The sequence below is a fragment of the Oncorhynchus masou genome, chromosome 2, assembly GCF_036934945.1.
Source record: "Oncorhynchus masou masou isolate Uvic2021 chromosome 2, UVic_Omas_1.1, whole genome shotgun sequence".
In the NCBI taxonomy this organism is placed as follows: Eukaryota; Metazoa; Chordata; class Actinopteri; order Salmoniformes; family Salmonidae; genus Oncorhynchus; species Oncorhynchus masou.
The window spans coordinates 44,809,530-44,825,598 of NC_088213.1; the positions used below are offsets into that span (position 1 = coordinate 44,809,530).

At 45.8% G+C, this 16,069-nt stretch overlaps 1 protein-coding gene across 1 annotated transcript in view; it reads left to right on the plus strand.

The window, feature by feature from the left end:
• The first annotated feature begins 12,438 nt into the window (after nucleotides 1–12,438).
• Nucleotides 12,439–16,069, plus strand: part of nav2a (neuron navigator 2a) — a 118,635-nt gene continuing 115,004 nt past the window's right edge. Inside the window, 1 exon segment of the mRNA XM_064925154.1 lies at nucleotides 12,439–12,552. Within this exon segment, the coding sequence (XP_064781226.1) occupies nucleotides 12,502–12,552 (51 nt within the window). The 5' untranslated portion in view covers nucleotides 12,439–12,501.

Here is a 16,069-nt window from a genome sequence, read left to right on the forward strand (position 1 = left end):
CCAAAGGCACAGGCGAGGCAGCACAAAGCACAACCACGGTAACATGAAGCGGATTAAACAAAACAAACAAACCTAGGTTAGAAACAAACCTAGAGCAAGCCAGCCTGTAACGTAACACCCTACACAAAGAACAATTCCACACACAGACATGGGCGGAAACAGAGGGAAATATACATTTAGTCTGATGAGGGAATGTGAACCAGGTGTGCTGGAAAACAAGACAAAACAAATGGAAAATGAAAGGTGGAGCGGCAATGGCTAGAAGACCGGTGACGTCGACCGCCGACCGCCGCCCAATCAAGGAGAGGGACCGATTTCATCTGAAGTCGTGACACTAGGGCACCATGAATCATTCATGTCTCCCCCCTTAACAACGCCCTTGGGTGTGGGGGTGCTTTTCGGGTGACACTGTCTCTGATTTATTTAGAATTTAAGGCACACTTAACCTGCATGGCTACCATAGCATTCTGCAGCGATACGCCATCCCATCTGGTTTGGGTTTAGTGGGACTATCGTTTGTTTTTCAACAGGTCAATGACCCAACACACCTCCAGGCTGTGTAAGGGCTATTTGACCAAGAAGGAGAGTGATGGAGTGCTGCATCAGATGACCTGGCCTCCACAGTCACCCGACCTCAACCCAATTGAGATGGTTTGGGATGAGTTGGACCGCAGAGTGAAAGAAAAGCAGCCAACAAGTGCTCAGCATAGGTGGGAAATCCCTCAAGACTGTTGGAAAAGCATTCCAGGTGAAGCTGGTTGAGAGAATGCCAAGATTGTGCAAAGCTGTAATCAAGGCAAAGGGTGGCTACTTTGAAGAATCTCAAATATAAAATATATTTTCATTTGTTTAACACTTTTTTGGTTACTACGTGATTCCACATGTGTTATTTCATAGTTTTGATGTCATCCCTATTATTAGAAAATAGTAAAAATAAGAAAAACCCTTCAATGAGTAGGTGTGTCCAATCTTTTGTCTGGTACTGTACACAGTGAGTAAACAACAGTATATAAACAGACTATGAGGGACATGCACGTACACACACACACACACACACACACACACACACACACACACACACACACACACACACACACACACACACACACACACACACACACACATCCATCTGCCAGCAGTGTGATAGGGACGTCTTATCTTAATAAGCATTTCTCCAGATAAAGGCTTTAAGTCTGCCTTTACGAAAAGCCTGGTTCTCATTAAGAGTCATAACCAAGGCTTAGGGCTTATCTATGTTAGTGTCTGAATGAAAAGCACACCGCAATGACCGCCTATTGGAGAGGTTCTTCCAGTATTTGCTCAAATGATCTCAAAGCAAGTATCGATTCAGGATGTAGAGGGACCTTCAGTTATGAGAGAACGAGCTTTGCTGAGAGCGATATTAAAATCTTAACTACATTTCTTTATTATTGTCTGGGACGTCGGAAGGCTAGATGTTCATCTATCTCTCCGCGTGAGATTTAGCATCGGCACGGAGTTCCATTAATCAAACCATTAGATTAGAGCATGCATAATGTGTTGATAATGACTCTAGTCATTTGAATTATTGTAATTGGGTCTAATTTAATTCACACTCAATTTAATTCTCAGACTTTGAACTTGATCAGGTGCTGGGTTCAGAGAGCGGCTAAGTTTTTGATTGGTGGCATTTGTGAATATATTACCGTGTGGATTCATATCTAATTAATTGACCCTAATGGAATGATATTGACTGGTGGTAGATGTTTCTCTCCGCTACTCCCTTCCTCCTCCATACTCTCTTTACAATCAACAGCCTTGGAACCCTCTTAACCTCTAGTATTGTCTCAGGGACCATTGACTTTAATGGTGTCCGTATTTTACCAGTTGTTTAGGCCTTCTAGAGACACATAGGGCCCAGTGTGTGAGAATGAAAGGGAAGAGGGATTGGACTCTATTTCCTGCTGCATTAGATTGCTAATTTCCCCTCACAGTGGATAAACTGGCTGGAGGTCTGGCTGACTTCATTGCTTTTTACCATGACAAAGGGGAAGGAGAAGGGGAATGCATTCCCATATCAAATTAAATTTTATTAGTCACATGCAGTGTCGACTTTACAGTGAAATGATTACTTAGAAGCCCTTTAACCAACAATGCAGTTTTTTTTAAATACACCTAAAAAATAAATGAAATAAAAGTAAGAAATAATTTAAGAGCAGCAGTAAAAATAACAATTGTGAGGCTATATACAGGGGGTACCAGAACAGAGTCAATGTGCGGGGCCACCGGTTAGTCAAAGTAATTGAGGTAATACTGTATGTACATGTAGGTAGAGTTATTAATGTGACTATGCATAGATAATAAGCAGAGAGTAGCATTAGCGTAAAAGAGGGGGGGACAATGCAAATAGTCTGGGTATCCATTTGATTAGATGTTCAGTAGTCTTATGACTCTGGGGTAGAAGCTGTTAAGAAGCCTCTTGGACCAAGACTTGACACTCCGGTACTGCTTGTCATGCGGTAGCAGAGAGAACCGTCTATGACTGGGGTGGCTGGAGTCTTTGACAATCTTTAGGGCCTTCCACTGACACCGCCTGGTATAGAGGTCCTGAATTGCAGGAAGCTTGATCCCAGTGATGTACTGGGTCGTACACACTATCCTCTGTAGTGCCTTGCGGTCAGAGGCCGAACACTTGCCATACCAGGCAGTGATGCAACCAACCAACCAGTCATGCTCTCGATGGTGCAGCTGTAGAAACTTTTGAGGATCTGAGGACCCATTGCAAATCTTCTCAGTCTCCTGAGGGGGAATAGATTTTGTTGTGCCCTCTTCACGACTGTCTTGTGTGCTTGGACCATGTTAGTTTGTTGGTGATGTGGACACCAAGGAACTTGAAGCTCTCAACCTGCTCCACTACAGCCCCGCCGATGAGAATGGGGGTGAACTCAGTCCTCCTTTTCCTGTCGCCCACAATCATCTCCTATGTCTTGATCACGTTGCGGGAGAGGTTGTTGTCCTTGCACCACAAGGCCAGGTCTCTGGCCTCCCTATAGGCTGTCTCGTTATTGTCGGTGATCAGGCCTACCACTGTTGTGTCATCAGCAAACTTAATGATGGTGTTGGAGTCGTGCCTGGCCATGCAGTCATGAGTGAACAGGGAGTACAGGAGGGGACTGAGCACGCACCCCTGAGGGGCCCCTGGGTTGAGGATCAGCGTGTTGGATGTGTTGTTACCTACCCTTACCAACTGGGGGTGGCCTGTCAGGAAGTCCAGGATCCAGTTGCAGTAGGAGGTGTTTAGTCCCAGGATCCTTAGCTTAGTGATGAGCTATGAGGGCTTTATGGTTTTGAATGCTAAGCTGTCGTCAATGAATAGCATTCTCACATAGGTGTTCCTTTTGTCCAGGTGTGAAAGGGCAGTGTGGAGTGCAACAGAGATTGCATCATCTGTGAATGTGATGATGTGAGTGGGTCGGTAGTAGCCTAGTGGTTAGAGCGTTGGACTAGTAACCGAAAGGTTGCAAGATCGAATCCCCGAGCTGACAAGGTACAAATCTGTTGTTTTGTCCCTGAACAAGGCATTTAACCCACTGATCCTAGGCCGTCATTGAAAATAAGTATTTGTTCTTAACTGACTTGCCTAGTTAAATAAATGTTAAAAAAATAGGCAGGTTACCATAATTTTCTTGGGTTCAGGGACTATGGTGGTCTGCTTGAAACATGTTCGTATTACAGACTCAGACAGGAAGAGTTTGAAAATGTCAGTGAAGACTCTTGCCAGTTGGTCAGTGCATGCTCAGAGTACACGTCCTGGTAATCAGTCTGAATGTTGACCTGTTTAAAAGTCTTACTCACATCGGCTACGGAGAGCGTGATCACACAGTCGTCTGGAACAGCTGATGCTCTCATGCATGTTTCAGTGTTACTTGCATCGATGCGAGCATAAAAGTAATGTAGCTCTTCTGGTAGGCTTGTGTTACTTGGGAGCTCGTGGCTGCGCTTCCCTTTGTAGTCTGTAATAGTTTGCAAGCCCTGCCACATCTGACGAGCGTCGGAGCCGGTGTAGTACGATTCGATCTTAGTCCTGGTTCGTGGGGGGGCATAGGGGGATTCCTTATAAGCGTCCGGGTTAGAATCCCGCTCCTTGAAAGCGGCAGCTCTACCCTTTAGCTCAATGTGGATGTTGCCTGTAATCCATAGCCTCTGGTTGGGGTATGTACGTATAGTCACTGTAGGGGTGATGTCATCGATGCACTTATTGATGAAGCCAGTGACTGATGTGGTGTACTCCTCAATGCAATCGGAAGAATCCCGGAACATATTCCAGTCTGTGCTAGCAAAACAGTCCTGTAGTTTAGCATCTGCTTCATCTGACCACTTTTTTTTATTGACTGAGTCACTGGTGCTTGCTGTTAATTGCTTGCTTGCTAATTTGTTCTTGTAAGCAGGAATCAGGAGGATAGAATTATGGTCAGATTTGCCAAATGGTGGACGAGGGAGAGCTTTGTACAGGTCTCTGTGTGTGGAGTAAAGGTGGTCTAGAGTTTATTTTCCCTCTGGTTGCACATTTAACATGCTGGTAGAAATGAGGTCAAACTGATTTAAGCTTCCCTGCTTTAAAGTCCCCGGCCACTAGGAGCACTGCCTCTGGATGAGCGTTTTCCTGTTTGCTTATAGCCCTATACAGCTCATTGAGTGCGGTCTTAGTGCCAGCATCGGTCTGTGAGGGTAAATAGACAGCTACGAAGAATATAGATGTAAACTCTCTTGGTAGATAGTAGGCAGCTTATCATGAGATACTCTGCCTCAGATGAGCAAAACCTAGAGACTACCTTAGATATCGTGCACCAGCTGTTATTTAGAAATATACATAGACCACCCCTTGCCACCCCTTGTCTTACCAGAGGCTGCTGTTCTATCCTGCTGATACAGTGTATAACCCACCAGCTGTATGTTATCCATGTCGTCGTTCAGCCACAACTCTGTGAAACATAAGATATTACAGTTTTTAATGTCACGCCGGTCGGCTATACATGCTTGTAGTTCGTCCACTTTATTATCCATTGACTGTACGTTGGCCAATAGTACTGATGGCAAAGGCAGATTAGCCACTCGTTGCTGAATCCTTACAAGGCACTCCTATCTCCTTCCGCAATATCTCTGTCTTTTTCTCCTGCGAATGAAGGGAATGAGGGCCTTTTCGGGTGTATGGAGTAAATCCCTTTCGTCCAACTCATTAAAGAACAATTCTTTGTCCAGTTCGTGGTGAGTAATCCCTGTTCTGATGTCCAGAAGGTCTTTTCGGTCATAATAGACGGTAGCAGCAACATTATGTACAAAAGAAGTTACACACAATGTAAAAAAAAATACAAAAATAGCACGGTTGGTTAAGAGCCCATGAAATAGCAGCCATCCCGTCCGGCGTCGTCTCACCATGTTTTTCTCAGGATAGGATAGCTATTATCTTCATAGAAGATATTGCACTTTCTCTCTGGGTAGACTGCAGATTTAGATGATACTGTATGTGTGTGAATGAGCATATAGACTAGTATTGTTTAATAGGTTATCCACATTTTAATACATTTTTTATTAGGGCTGGGAATTGCCCTTACCAAACGATAGTATCACGATACTTAGGTGCCGACACAAAATGTATTGCAATTCTTACAATTCTATATGTATTGCGGTTTGATATTGTTCCAAACATATTGCTCACTAAATGTCCACTGCAAACAGACAGAGCATGAGAAAATTACTTTTAATCAGTCGTGGAAATAAAAGTACTGAAAACATGTTGGCTCACTATTTACAAAGAAGATGGAGAAAAAGCTATAGGGTGAAAAATACCAGAGTTTTTACGTAGGTACAGCTGACTAGCACAACTAACGCTACCTATCACCTTTTATATACAGTATATATATATATATATAGTACCAGTCAAAAGCTTGGACACACCTACTCGTTCCAAGGTTTTTCTTTATTTTTACTATTTTCTACATTGTCAAATAATAGTGAAGACATCAAAACTATGAAAAAACATATGGAATCATGTGGTAACCAAAGTGTTAAACAAATCAAAAAATATTTGAGATTCCTCAAAGTAGCCACCCTTTGCCTTGATGACAGCTTTGCACACTCTTGGTATTCTCTCAACCAGTTTCATGAGGTAGTCACCTGGAATGCATTTCAAGGATATGGATATGATATGTGATGGTGTGGGGGTGCTTTACTGGTGGTACTGTCAGTGATTCATTTAGAATTCAAGGCACACTTAACCAGCATGACTACCACAGCATTCTGCAGCAATACATCATCCCATCTGGTTTGCGCTTAGTGGGACTATCATTTGTTTTTCAACAGGACAATGACCCAAAACACACCTCCAGGCTGTGTAAGGTCTATTTGACCAAGAAGTAGAGTGATGGAGTGCTGCATCAGATGACCTGGCCTCCACAATCATCTGACTTCAACCCAATTGAGATGGCTTGGGATGAGTTGGACCGCAGAGTGAAGGAAAAGCAGCCAACAATTACTCAGCACATGTGGGAACTGTTGGAAAAGCATTCCAGGTGAAGCTGGTTGAGAGAATGTGTGAACAGCAGGTGTCTAAAATGTGTGATGAGTAGAAAAACAACGATAAAGACAAATCGCACCGTGTGTGTATGGACTGTGTGTTTGTGTGTCGGGAGAATACAGGCATTGCTCGCTCAATGACCGGCTATGTCCACTGTGGAATCTTATCAGATCAGAAAAGAATAGAGTCTAATATCAGAGTGGGGGTGTGTGAAATCTTGGATATGTGTGTCTTTTTGTCTGCTTCTATCTGGATTTGTGTCTTTGTCTTTTTGTGTTTGCGCCACAATGAAAGCCTCAGACAGGAGCCTATATTGGCATTGATAAAGCTGGCGACAGCACGCCTCTTTGCTCGCTCACTGAGTGAAGGCTAGATCGCTATCCCAGAAACCATCAGTCCAGAGCGCCACAGCCCTGCCTCCTTCTCCAATTCACACACAGACGTCACACACTGCTAATACGCCATTTGATTCTCTGACACTGTTGAAGTTAGACTCTGTTTCACCTATTTCAGGATAAGGATCTTGGCTTTTCCCCTTAGAACTAGCAGGTTATTTCTACAAAGAAGATCAATGCAGGAATGTATACATGGAAAATATAATGTACTATTCAATTGTTTATTGGCGTGTACCTGTTCCTGTTTCTATCATTCTCAAAAGCGACACAAGGGACCGGCCTCTGTCTGCTTTGATATCAGATGTTTTTGTTTTAAAAGTGTTCATTCGGTTTTGTTTGGGTAGAGTTAGTATTCTAGCCTGGGTGGTGTCAGTCTGTTTCTGCTCTCTTGACAACTCTTCATGTGTGTTTGGAGTAGGAACGAAGCACAAACAGGTCCGGGACCAGGCTATTAGTATCCTCTGTGACAGAGTATCTAGCCTAACAGTCACAAGCAACACACACTTTTTTAATTGTCGTTTTTATGAGCCAACACACTATTTTATGAGTGGTGTCTTGGCACGGTTTATATACAACAGACTGCTGTTGTGGCTGTTGTCATCCTATATTCATATTGAATGCTGCATTACATTATATCAATGTTAACAAACACAATATACTGTAGGTATTATGCCCACAATATACCCAGAAATGTAATCTTATACGGTGCATTCGGAAAGTATTCAGACCCCTTGACATTTTCTACCTTTAAATAGTTTTTTTGACCTCATCAATCTACACACAATACCCCATAATGACAAAGCAAAAACCTGAAACTGAAATATCACATTTACATAAATATTCAGTTTACTCAGTACTTTGTTGAAGCACCTTTGGCAGCGATTACTGCCTTGAGTCTTCTTGGGTATGACGCTACAAGCTTGGCACACCTGTATTTTTGGAGTTTCTCTGCAGATCCTCTCAAGCTCTACCAGAGAATCTTGTTTCTCATGGTCTGAGAGTCCTTTAGGTGATTTTTGGCAAACTTCAAGCAGGCTGTCATGTGCCTTTTACTGAGGAGTGGCTTCCGTCTTGCTACTCTACCATAATGGTCTGGAATGCTGCAGAGATGGTTGTCTTTCTGGAAGGTTCTCCTATCTTCACAGAGGAACTCTGGAGCTCTGTCAGAGTGACCATCGGGTCACCTCTTTGACCAGAGGCCCTTCTCCCCCGATTGCTCAGTTTTGCCGGGTGCCCAGCTCTAGGAAGAGTCTTGGTTGTTCCAAACTTTTTCCATTTAAGAATGATGGAGGCCACTGCGTTCTTGGGGATATTCAATGCTGCAGACATTTTTTGGTACCCTTCCCCAGATCTATGCCTCGGCACAATCCTGTCTCTGAGAACTACGGACAATTCCTTCGACCTCATGGCTTGGTTAATTCTCTGACATGCACTGTCAACTGTGCAACCTTATGTAGACAGGTGTGTGCCTCTCCAAATCATGTCCAATCAATTGAATTTACCACAGGTGGACCCCAATCAAGTTGTAGAAGCATCTCAAGGGTGATCAATGGAAACAGGATGCACCTGAGCTCAATTTTGAGTCTCATAGCAAAGGGTCTGAATATTTATGTAAATATTTTTTATTTTACCCGCTTTTTCTCCCCAATTTCATGATATTCAATTGCGATCCATCTAGTTTCATCGCTGCAACTCCCCAACGGGCTCGGGAGAGGCAACGGTCGAGTCATGCGTCCTCCGACCTCCATCTTAACACCCGCCCGCCTAACCCGGGAAACATGCCACATGTGTCGGAGGAAACACAGTTCAACTGACTACTGAAGTCAGCCTGCAGGCGCCCAGGTGCCACAAGGAGTTACTCGAGCGCGACGAGCCAAGTAAAACCCCCTCGACCAAACCCTCCCCTAACCCGGACGACGCTGGGCCAATTGTGCGCCGCCCTATGGGACTCCCGGTCACGTCGGGTTGTGACACAGCCTGGGATCGAAATCTGGGTCTGTAGTGATGCCTCAGGCACTGTAATGCATTGCCTTAGACTGCTGCGCCACTCGGGAGACCCGTCTTTTCACTTTTAATCCATTTTAGAATAAGGCTGTAGCGTAACAAAATGCGGAAAAAGGGAAGGGGTCTGAATACTTTCCGAATGCACTGTATTTCCAGGTATATTTGTATTTACTGGACCTGTGCTAGAATCAGGTAGAGAAGGATTAGAGTATGTCATACAGTTATGTCATACGCTTCAAGATTATTCAGGAAGTATAAAGGATCATCCTCACCAATGATGTCGTGTGTGTACATTATGTCTGTGTGAACCGAACAAAATGATTGGACTCTCATGTACACTTCATGACATAATGTCAGTCTGATCCTGCCTTATCTAATTCCAGTTCCTGTGTCTCAACACTTTCTGTGTGAGTTCACAGCCCCCCCCCCCCCCGGTCCGGGATAACCATATTAATTAGTTCTGCCCATCTGTTTCTACTGGGCTATCGTCAATTCAGAGACCTCCCTTTGATGCCCTTCGCGCCTCTTTCGCTCCTTTCCTGCGTTAGTGTCACAAAGAGCACGTCAGTCAGATAAAATGGGGCCATTGAACGTGGTCACTCCTGGGACCATTGGACCACGGCTAGGCTAACACAATCGGACACCGTCGTCATCTAAACTGTGTGTGGTGGCGTCGATAGGGAAGCTGGGGCCATGAGGTAGAGGTCAGGGTAGGGTTGGTGGTGATGTCACATGACCTGCAGAGGTTAGGTCGTAAGGTCACCCTCGAATGGGATGGTGGTAGGACTGAATAACCGTTGTAGGCTGACCAAAGAGATTGACGTTTTTTTTGTTTGTGTTTACACAGAATTCATGGCTATAGCGACGAGAGGTTTCTGATTTGTCGCCGAAAGTGCTCAAGTTGCTGGTCTATGTTGTATGTTTTGTCCACTTTCTGAATGATTCAAATCTGATTGGTGTGTGATTTGATATACCTATCTGATCCTTTCATTTCCCTTCCTCAATATGAACTGGGATGTGGGTAAGTGCCCCAGATGCTGCCAATGCGTGATTATGGTAGCTCTGTCTTCTGCTGTGTTAAACATTCAGCACTCAGCACCTGCTGCCTGAGGGAATGTTCTGAGCTGTTTCAATGGCTCCGATTTCTACCTGTGTGGGGATCACAATGGCGCTCAACTTGACGTCGCGAGTCACTGTGTGTGTGTGACTCATTCACTGAGATGCTTTTAATTGCAGAGCTTTAGATCCCCACTTAGGATTTAGTACTCATCAGGGGAGGCTCAGGGATTGCCCGTTTCTGAATAGAGGGAACAGACAAAAACACACCGGCATACACACGCACACACGCACGCACGCACGCACGCACACACACACACACACACACACACACACACATGCACACGCACACGCACGCGCGCACACACACAGCAGGTGAAATCTGACCAGCCGGCTCACTGCAGCATATTTAGATGTTCTTTCATTAGCAGGGTCACAGCTGGTACCCATAGCAACCAGGCCCAGATGGCATTCCGTGATTTGGAGTGTTCCGCCTGACTGCACCATAATGTGAACTAAACTGTGTTATAATCATACATCACGTTATTATGGTAATGCAACACTGGCTTTCCTATTTGGTCTGTGAGTTAATGGAGCACAGTCTACAGAGAGAGAGAGAGAATTTGAAATGTGGTGAAAGTGTTATAATGCACTGAATAGATAGTAGTCTATCGTTTCTTGCCATTTCTCCTCTCCATACAATCCCCCCCCCCACACACACACACACACACTCATCCCATAACAGCCAGCATCAGGACCACCCCAACCCCCCACTCCCCACCTAACCCTTCGAGAACCAGGCAGCGGGGGTCCTCCAAAACAAAGCCCCCTTCCGCAATGGGGCTTGGGCCCCATTGTCCAGGGGACACAGAGATTAATCTCCCCCTCACAGGGTTCTGAAACAAAGCACACCCTGCGATTCTCTGCTCCACCACTTAATGAGCTTCTTCTTTTTTTAGCTGTTAAACACATGTACTAAATGACCACATCTTTTCTGCCCCTATATGGCCATAGAGCAGTCATTAAATCCACAGATGCCTATATGGCTTATAGGAAATGGATATGTTATAAGGTGAGTTGACAGACTAGTAGTGAGCTGGAGTTGTGTGTGTGTTGTGCTGCGCGCTGCGTTGGTGTGGGAGAGTGCAGTAGAATTCGATGCATTTGTATGAGAGAGAAAAGTGTGCTTCTACTGTATTGAAACACCATTTGGGAGCATGAGTTCAGTAGCTGTGTTGTCTTCGGGGCGTGTTTTGAAAATGTGCCGAGTCCTGGCAAGGATCGTGTATCCAGTAGTTTGGAAACTTTCGCTAGATCTTGGGCGATTCCCAAAGTTCAAATTCGGCTTGTAATTTGTGGTTAGCGGCGGCGGTGTGTGTGTAAGGGGTTGGATTGTGCTCAGATGGAGGGCATTGCGCGTGGAGCCGCGCGCACACGTGTACACACACACACTGCGCGGCAGTAAGCTGTGGGTGAATGGTGATCAGAGACCAGACTGTTCCGTGTTTGGTTATGGATAATAAAACCTTTACTCTCTTTAAAAAAAGGAGGACTGGTTAAATAAAGAACACATAGAAAACAGAGAGGGGTAGTTAGGAGGCCAATGTGGTTTGTCCTCTAACCTACCCTCCTTCACCCACTATTCACCCCCTTCTAGTATTATCATGCACCAGAATCCACCCTTTTTTTGTGGGGATGATCACAGAGGGTAGGAGGTTAAGAGGTCTCTCTCCTTTTCTCTTCTCTCTCTCCTTTCTCTTCTCTCTCTCCTCCCCATATGAAGGATGGCCCATTGAAGAGCGATAGCACAATGCCCAGCGTTGCCGAGGGCGTCTAGGGGAGGGATGCGGGAGGTGGAGGAGGAGGGGTGGAGTGGGAGGCGGAGAAGAATGGGGGGGGGGGGGGTTCCCCTCCATTGGTCCTCCTTCTTTTTCTCCCTCTGTGTGTGTATGTGTGTTTGGTTTGGCTAGCCCTCAGACAGAGCAGTGGTACAGCGGGAGCGGTGGTGGACCTCCTCTTGACTGAAGCATTTATTTCCCTCCTCCAGCTGCGGACCCAGAGGGGGGTGGAGAGAAAGGAGGGAAAGGGGGAGGCTGTGAGCACCGGCCCCAGGCCCAGTGAGACCTGCTGGGCTAGAGATAGGTGCAGGAGCAGGCTCTTTATCTGGATATATATCGAGTGGATTTTGTGGATCTACTGCTTTACATATTTCTCTGGAACTTTCTGGGATCTCTCGCTCACCTTTTTTCTTTCTTTTCTCAAAACCTTCTCTCGTTTGATCTATCTCTCTCTACCTCTCTACTATACCCATCTATCCTCGTTTTCTGTGGATCTCTTCTTGGTTAGTTGGCCTCCTCTGACCTCAGTCCTGTTTCTTCCTTTGGCTCTGATGGATTCTGTCTGGTCCTGGCTAGCCGTTGGCCCTCCCAGTCCTACCTAAGACAGGTGTGTGAGGGTGGGGAGAGAGGAGGAGAAGGAAGAGCGAGGAGGAAGATGAATGTGCTGCTGTGTCGCTGGGAGCAGAACAACGTCACCATGAAGCTGGTAAATACATCCAGGTCAATCCAGGGGTCAATCTGGGCGGGCTTTTTTTGAGGTTTTTAAAGGAAGTGGTTATGAACAGGTTTTTTGGGTCAGAAGGAGATCTCCTTTAGAAGATTGCACTTGTGACTGTATTTGTCAGAGGTACTGTTCACTGCACTGTATGCATACGGTACAATTCTCTCACCACCTGGCTAGATGTCTCACTCTCCTCTTGTTGTGTCCTTTCTGCGAGTAGAACACTTTCTATTTCAAAGCTCCAGAAAAGGACACTGCAATTGCTGTAAATGAAAAGCTTATTGAACGACGGTCCCCTCTTGTCCCTCCACTTGATTCCAGTCATTCCACCCCCCAGCACAGTTTCGTTCTGTCCCTATGATGTTGACCTGGTTGGAAACGCTCATCTCCTCGCCTACAGCGTTCACTGCGGCGTCAGGTTACACAGGCGAGCTAATCGATGCCTATCGGGGGGGGGGTGCTGCTGAAGCCGTGCATGTTTTACCCTCACCTAGTGTTGCTGTGTTGTACCGATGCTTTGATTGTCTGTATGGAAAGTCCAAACGGGCTTAGTAAGGTATTAGCCACCGGAGGTTGAAGAGTGTTGAGCGTGAGACCCTGAGAGAGCATGCGTTGACAGAGTCATAACAGAGAGACAGGCTGGGAAAGACAGACAGGCAAGTAGAAAGACAGGCGCGTAGACAGATGGACGGACGCACAGACACACGGACAGACAGGAGGGTTAACTGCGTTACTTCTCTGTGTTTTTTGCGCCACACAGCGCTGACTGTATTAATAGTGGTGAACGGGATCTGGGGCCCACTGATAGACACGGCATCAGTCAGGTACAGAGAAGTCATGTGGTGTGAGCTGATGGGAAATAGATCTCTATATTCATTGAATGACATGACACCTTATGCCGTATAGGAGGAGATCTGAGTTACCTTTGCTGTTACGAGCTACCCACGGACTCTTCCCAGGTTAACAGACTTGAAAGGAGGAGTAGGATCTCTCTTCCCTTCTCCTTCCTCTCTGTACTAATCCCTAGTTCTTATCTCATCTTCAGCGAGTGACTCGTCAGACAGTCGGTAAATCAGTCAGTGATAGGTGGAGCAGGCAGGTTATTGCTAGCCTGGAGAGGAGAGATGATAAGACGGTTTAATTATATACCACTGCCTTCACACAGCATGACTGACAGAAGACCCACATGGTACAGAGGTCAGGCCTGTGTGTGTGTGCGTGCGTGTGTGTTTCAGTATGTATTTTTTTCTCTCTCTCTCTCTCTCTCTCTCTCTCTCTCTCTCTCTCTCTCTCTCTCTCTCTCTCTCTCTCTCTCTCTGTGTGTGTGCATATTTTCACGTGTGAGTGTGTGTGCATGCTCGTGTGTGCGCATATGCACGTTTGTGTGTGTTTATGTATTTCAGAAATTAAAATGACCTTTTATTTTTATGATGTGCAGTCAATGTCTACACCTACTTCGTCCTAATAAAGGACTATTGATTATTGACTGATATGACCTTTTCTGAACTTATTATGGACAAATGGGCCATGCAACATCAATCACTATGGAAGATTTATACCAGAACACAAGCAGTATCTTATTGAAATTCTGGGGATGAGAGACTAGGGGGGTGTAGAGCGAGGTAAAGGAGGGAGGATGCTTTTAGGGATGAAAGGAAGCTTTCTCTTTCTCAAGGATAGAGTAGTAGAGATTTTGAGAAATATGTGTGTGTGTGTGTGTGTGTGTGTGTGTGTGTGTGTGTGTGTGTGTGTGTGTGTGTGTGTGTGTGTGTGTGTGTGTGTGTGTGTGTGTGTGTGTGTGTGTGTGTGTGTGTGTGTGTGTGAGAGAGAGAGAGAAAAGCGAGAGTGACAAGATGGACAGTGTGTGTGTGTGTGTGCACGCTTCCATGTATGCATCGCTCTGTGTGTGTAGTGTGTGATAAGTGTAAGCTAATTAGCTGTGTATTGTTTGTGTTGCTCAGATCAGACAGCTGTCTGTATTGGTTTGAGTGGAGGAGGAGGAGGGGCTAATGTGTTTAAGATGGCACTCTGTGCCAAAGAGGGAGGGTTCCGCACTAGCCGCTAACACACTTGGCCTTGACAGCCGTGCTGCTGCCACAGGTCTGCACAATAGCTACAGGTGTAGCCTGAACACACACTCATGCACGCACGCACACACACAATCACTCCCACGCTTGTACGCACCCATGCACACACCCCATCAGATAATAAATAACTTCAGTCTTTCCTGTAGATTTGCCCGCTTCATAACTAGGTCCATATGTTTACCATCAGAGTAGAGTGCAGAATAAGTACACCATCTCAACCTGTGGTGGGGTTTGAAAAGAAGGAGATGAGATGAGAGGGGGAAGGATGGAGGAAAGAAGGGGGTGGGGGGTATCCGTTTTGGCTTCCAGGCGTTGCTGACCACAGCTCTTTCATATTACAGAGTACAAGCTCAGGCATGACAAGGGTCATTTAGGGTGGGCCTGATATCGTTCTGTAGCTATACTGTAAGCTGTGGGTTTAAACCACTTAAAAGAGCTGTGTGTGTGTGTGTGTGTGTGTCCACCGCAGAGTGCAGAGAGAGAACATGTTGTGTAGGAAGCCATCCTCAGCCCTAAACCACTACGCTACAGAGGCCAGGAGATCGAGATCTCTGCCCTGGTCTGTGGTGGGGGGAGGTTTGGTTCCTCAAAGAGTTGGACAACTGTGCTTGTAGAAAGACCTCCCCATCACCCTATTTTATAAGCTGAATACATTCTCTCTTTCTGTCTCTCTCTCTCCCACGCCCTTTCTCGTCTTCATTACCCATTTATTCCCTACGATGAGTTGTGACAGGTATCGAGTGGTTAGCAGCAGCAGTTAGACAGACAGCCCCAACCCCCCTCTCCCTGCAGTACAAATTGTTGTCACACCATGCAGCGGATGAATACTGATTTCCCATAAGCCGTCTGTTTGTTAAGGTACTCACTGATTGGCTGAAACCTATGAGAGGTCTGGGTTCAGGGTCTGGCCTGTCACTCAAATAACGTTTTTTATTTTTTTATTGTACTTTCTAGCGTGTGTGTTTCGGGTGGAGGTGACATCATTCAAAATAGGACCAACGTGTGTTTGTCTGTGTGTGTGCGTGTGTGTGTGTAACAAGGGTGAAATAACACTTCCACGGGCCACTCTGTGATAGTGGTAAGCGATTTACCCTAAACACTGCGGTTACACCTCCTCCTTTTCTGGGTCCTCCCCTTCAGATGGGAATTGGGTGGCGTTGGATAGTTATCCATCATTCTCCCATTAGACATCTGGTCCCTGCCCTGACATTGGCCTGAAAGTGTCGCCACATGTTATAGCGCCAGCCCTAGCCGTATGAACGCTGAGAGGGCAGAATTGGTTTGAGGGTGATGGAGGGGTGAGGTAGCATGACTGGGAAGTGGAGGCGTGTGTGTGTGTGTGTGTCCAGGACACTATGCCGTTGATATGATCCTTTACAATGGAAAAACACTAACACGCATATTCATACTCTTCA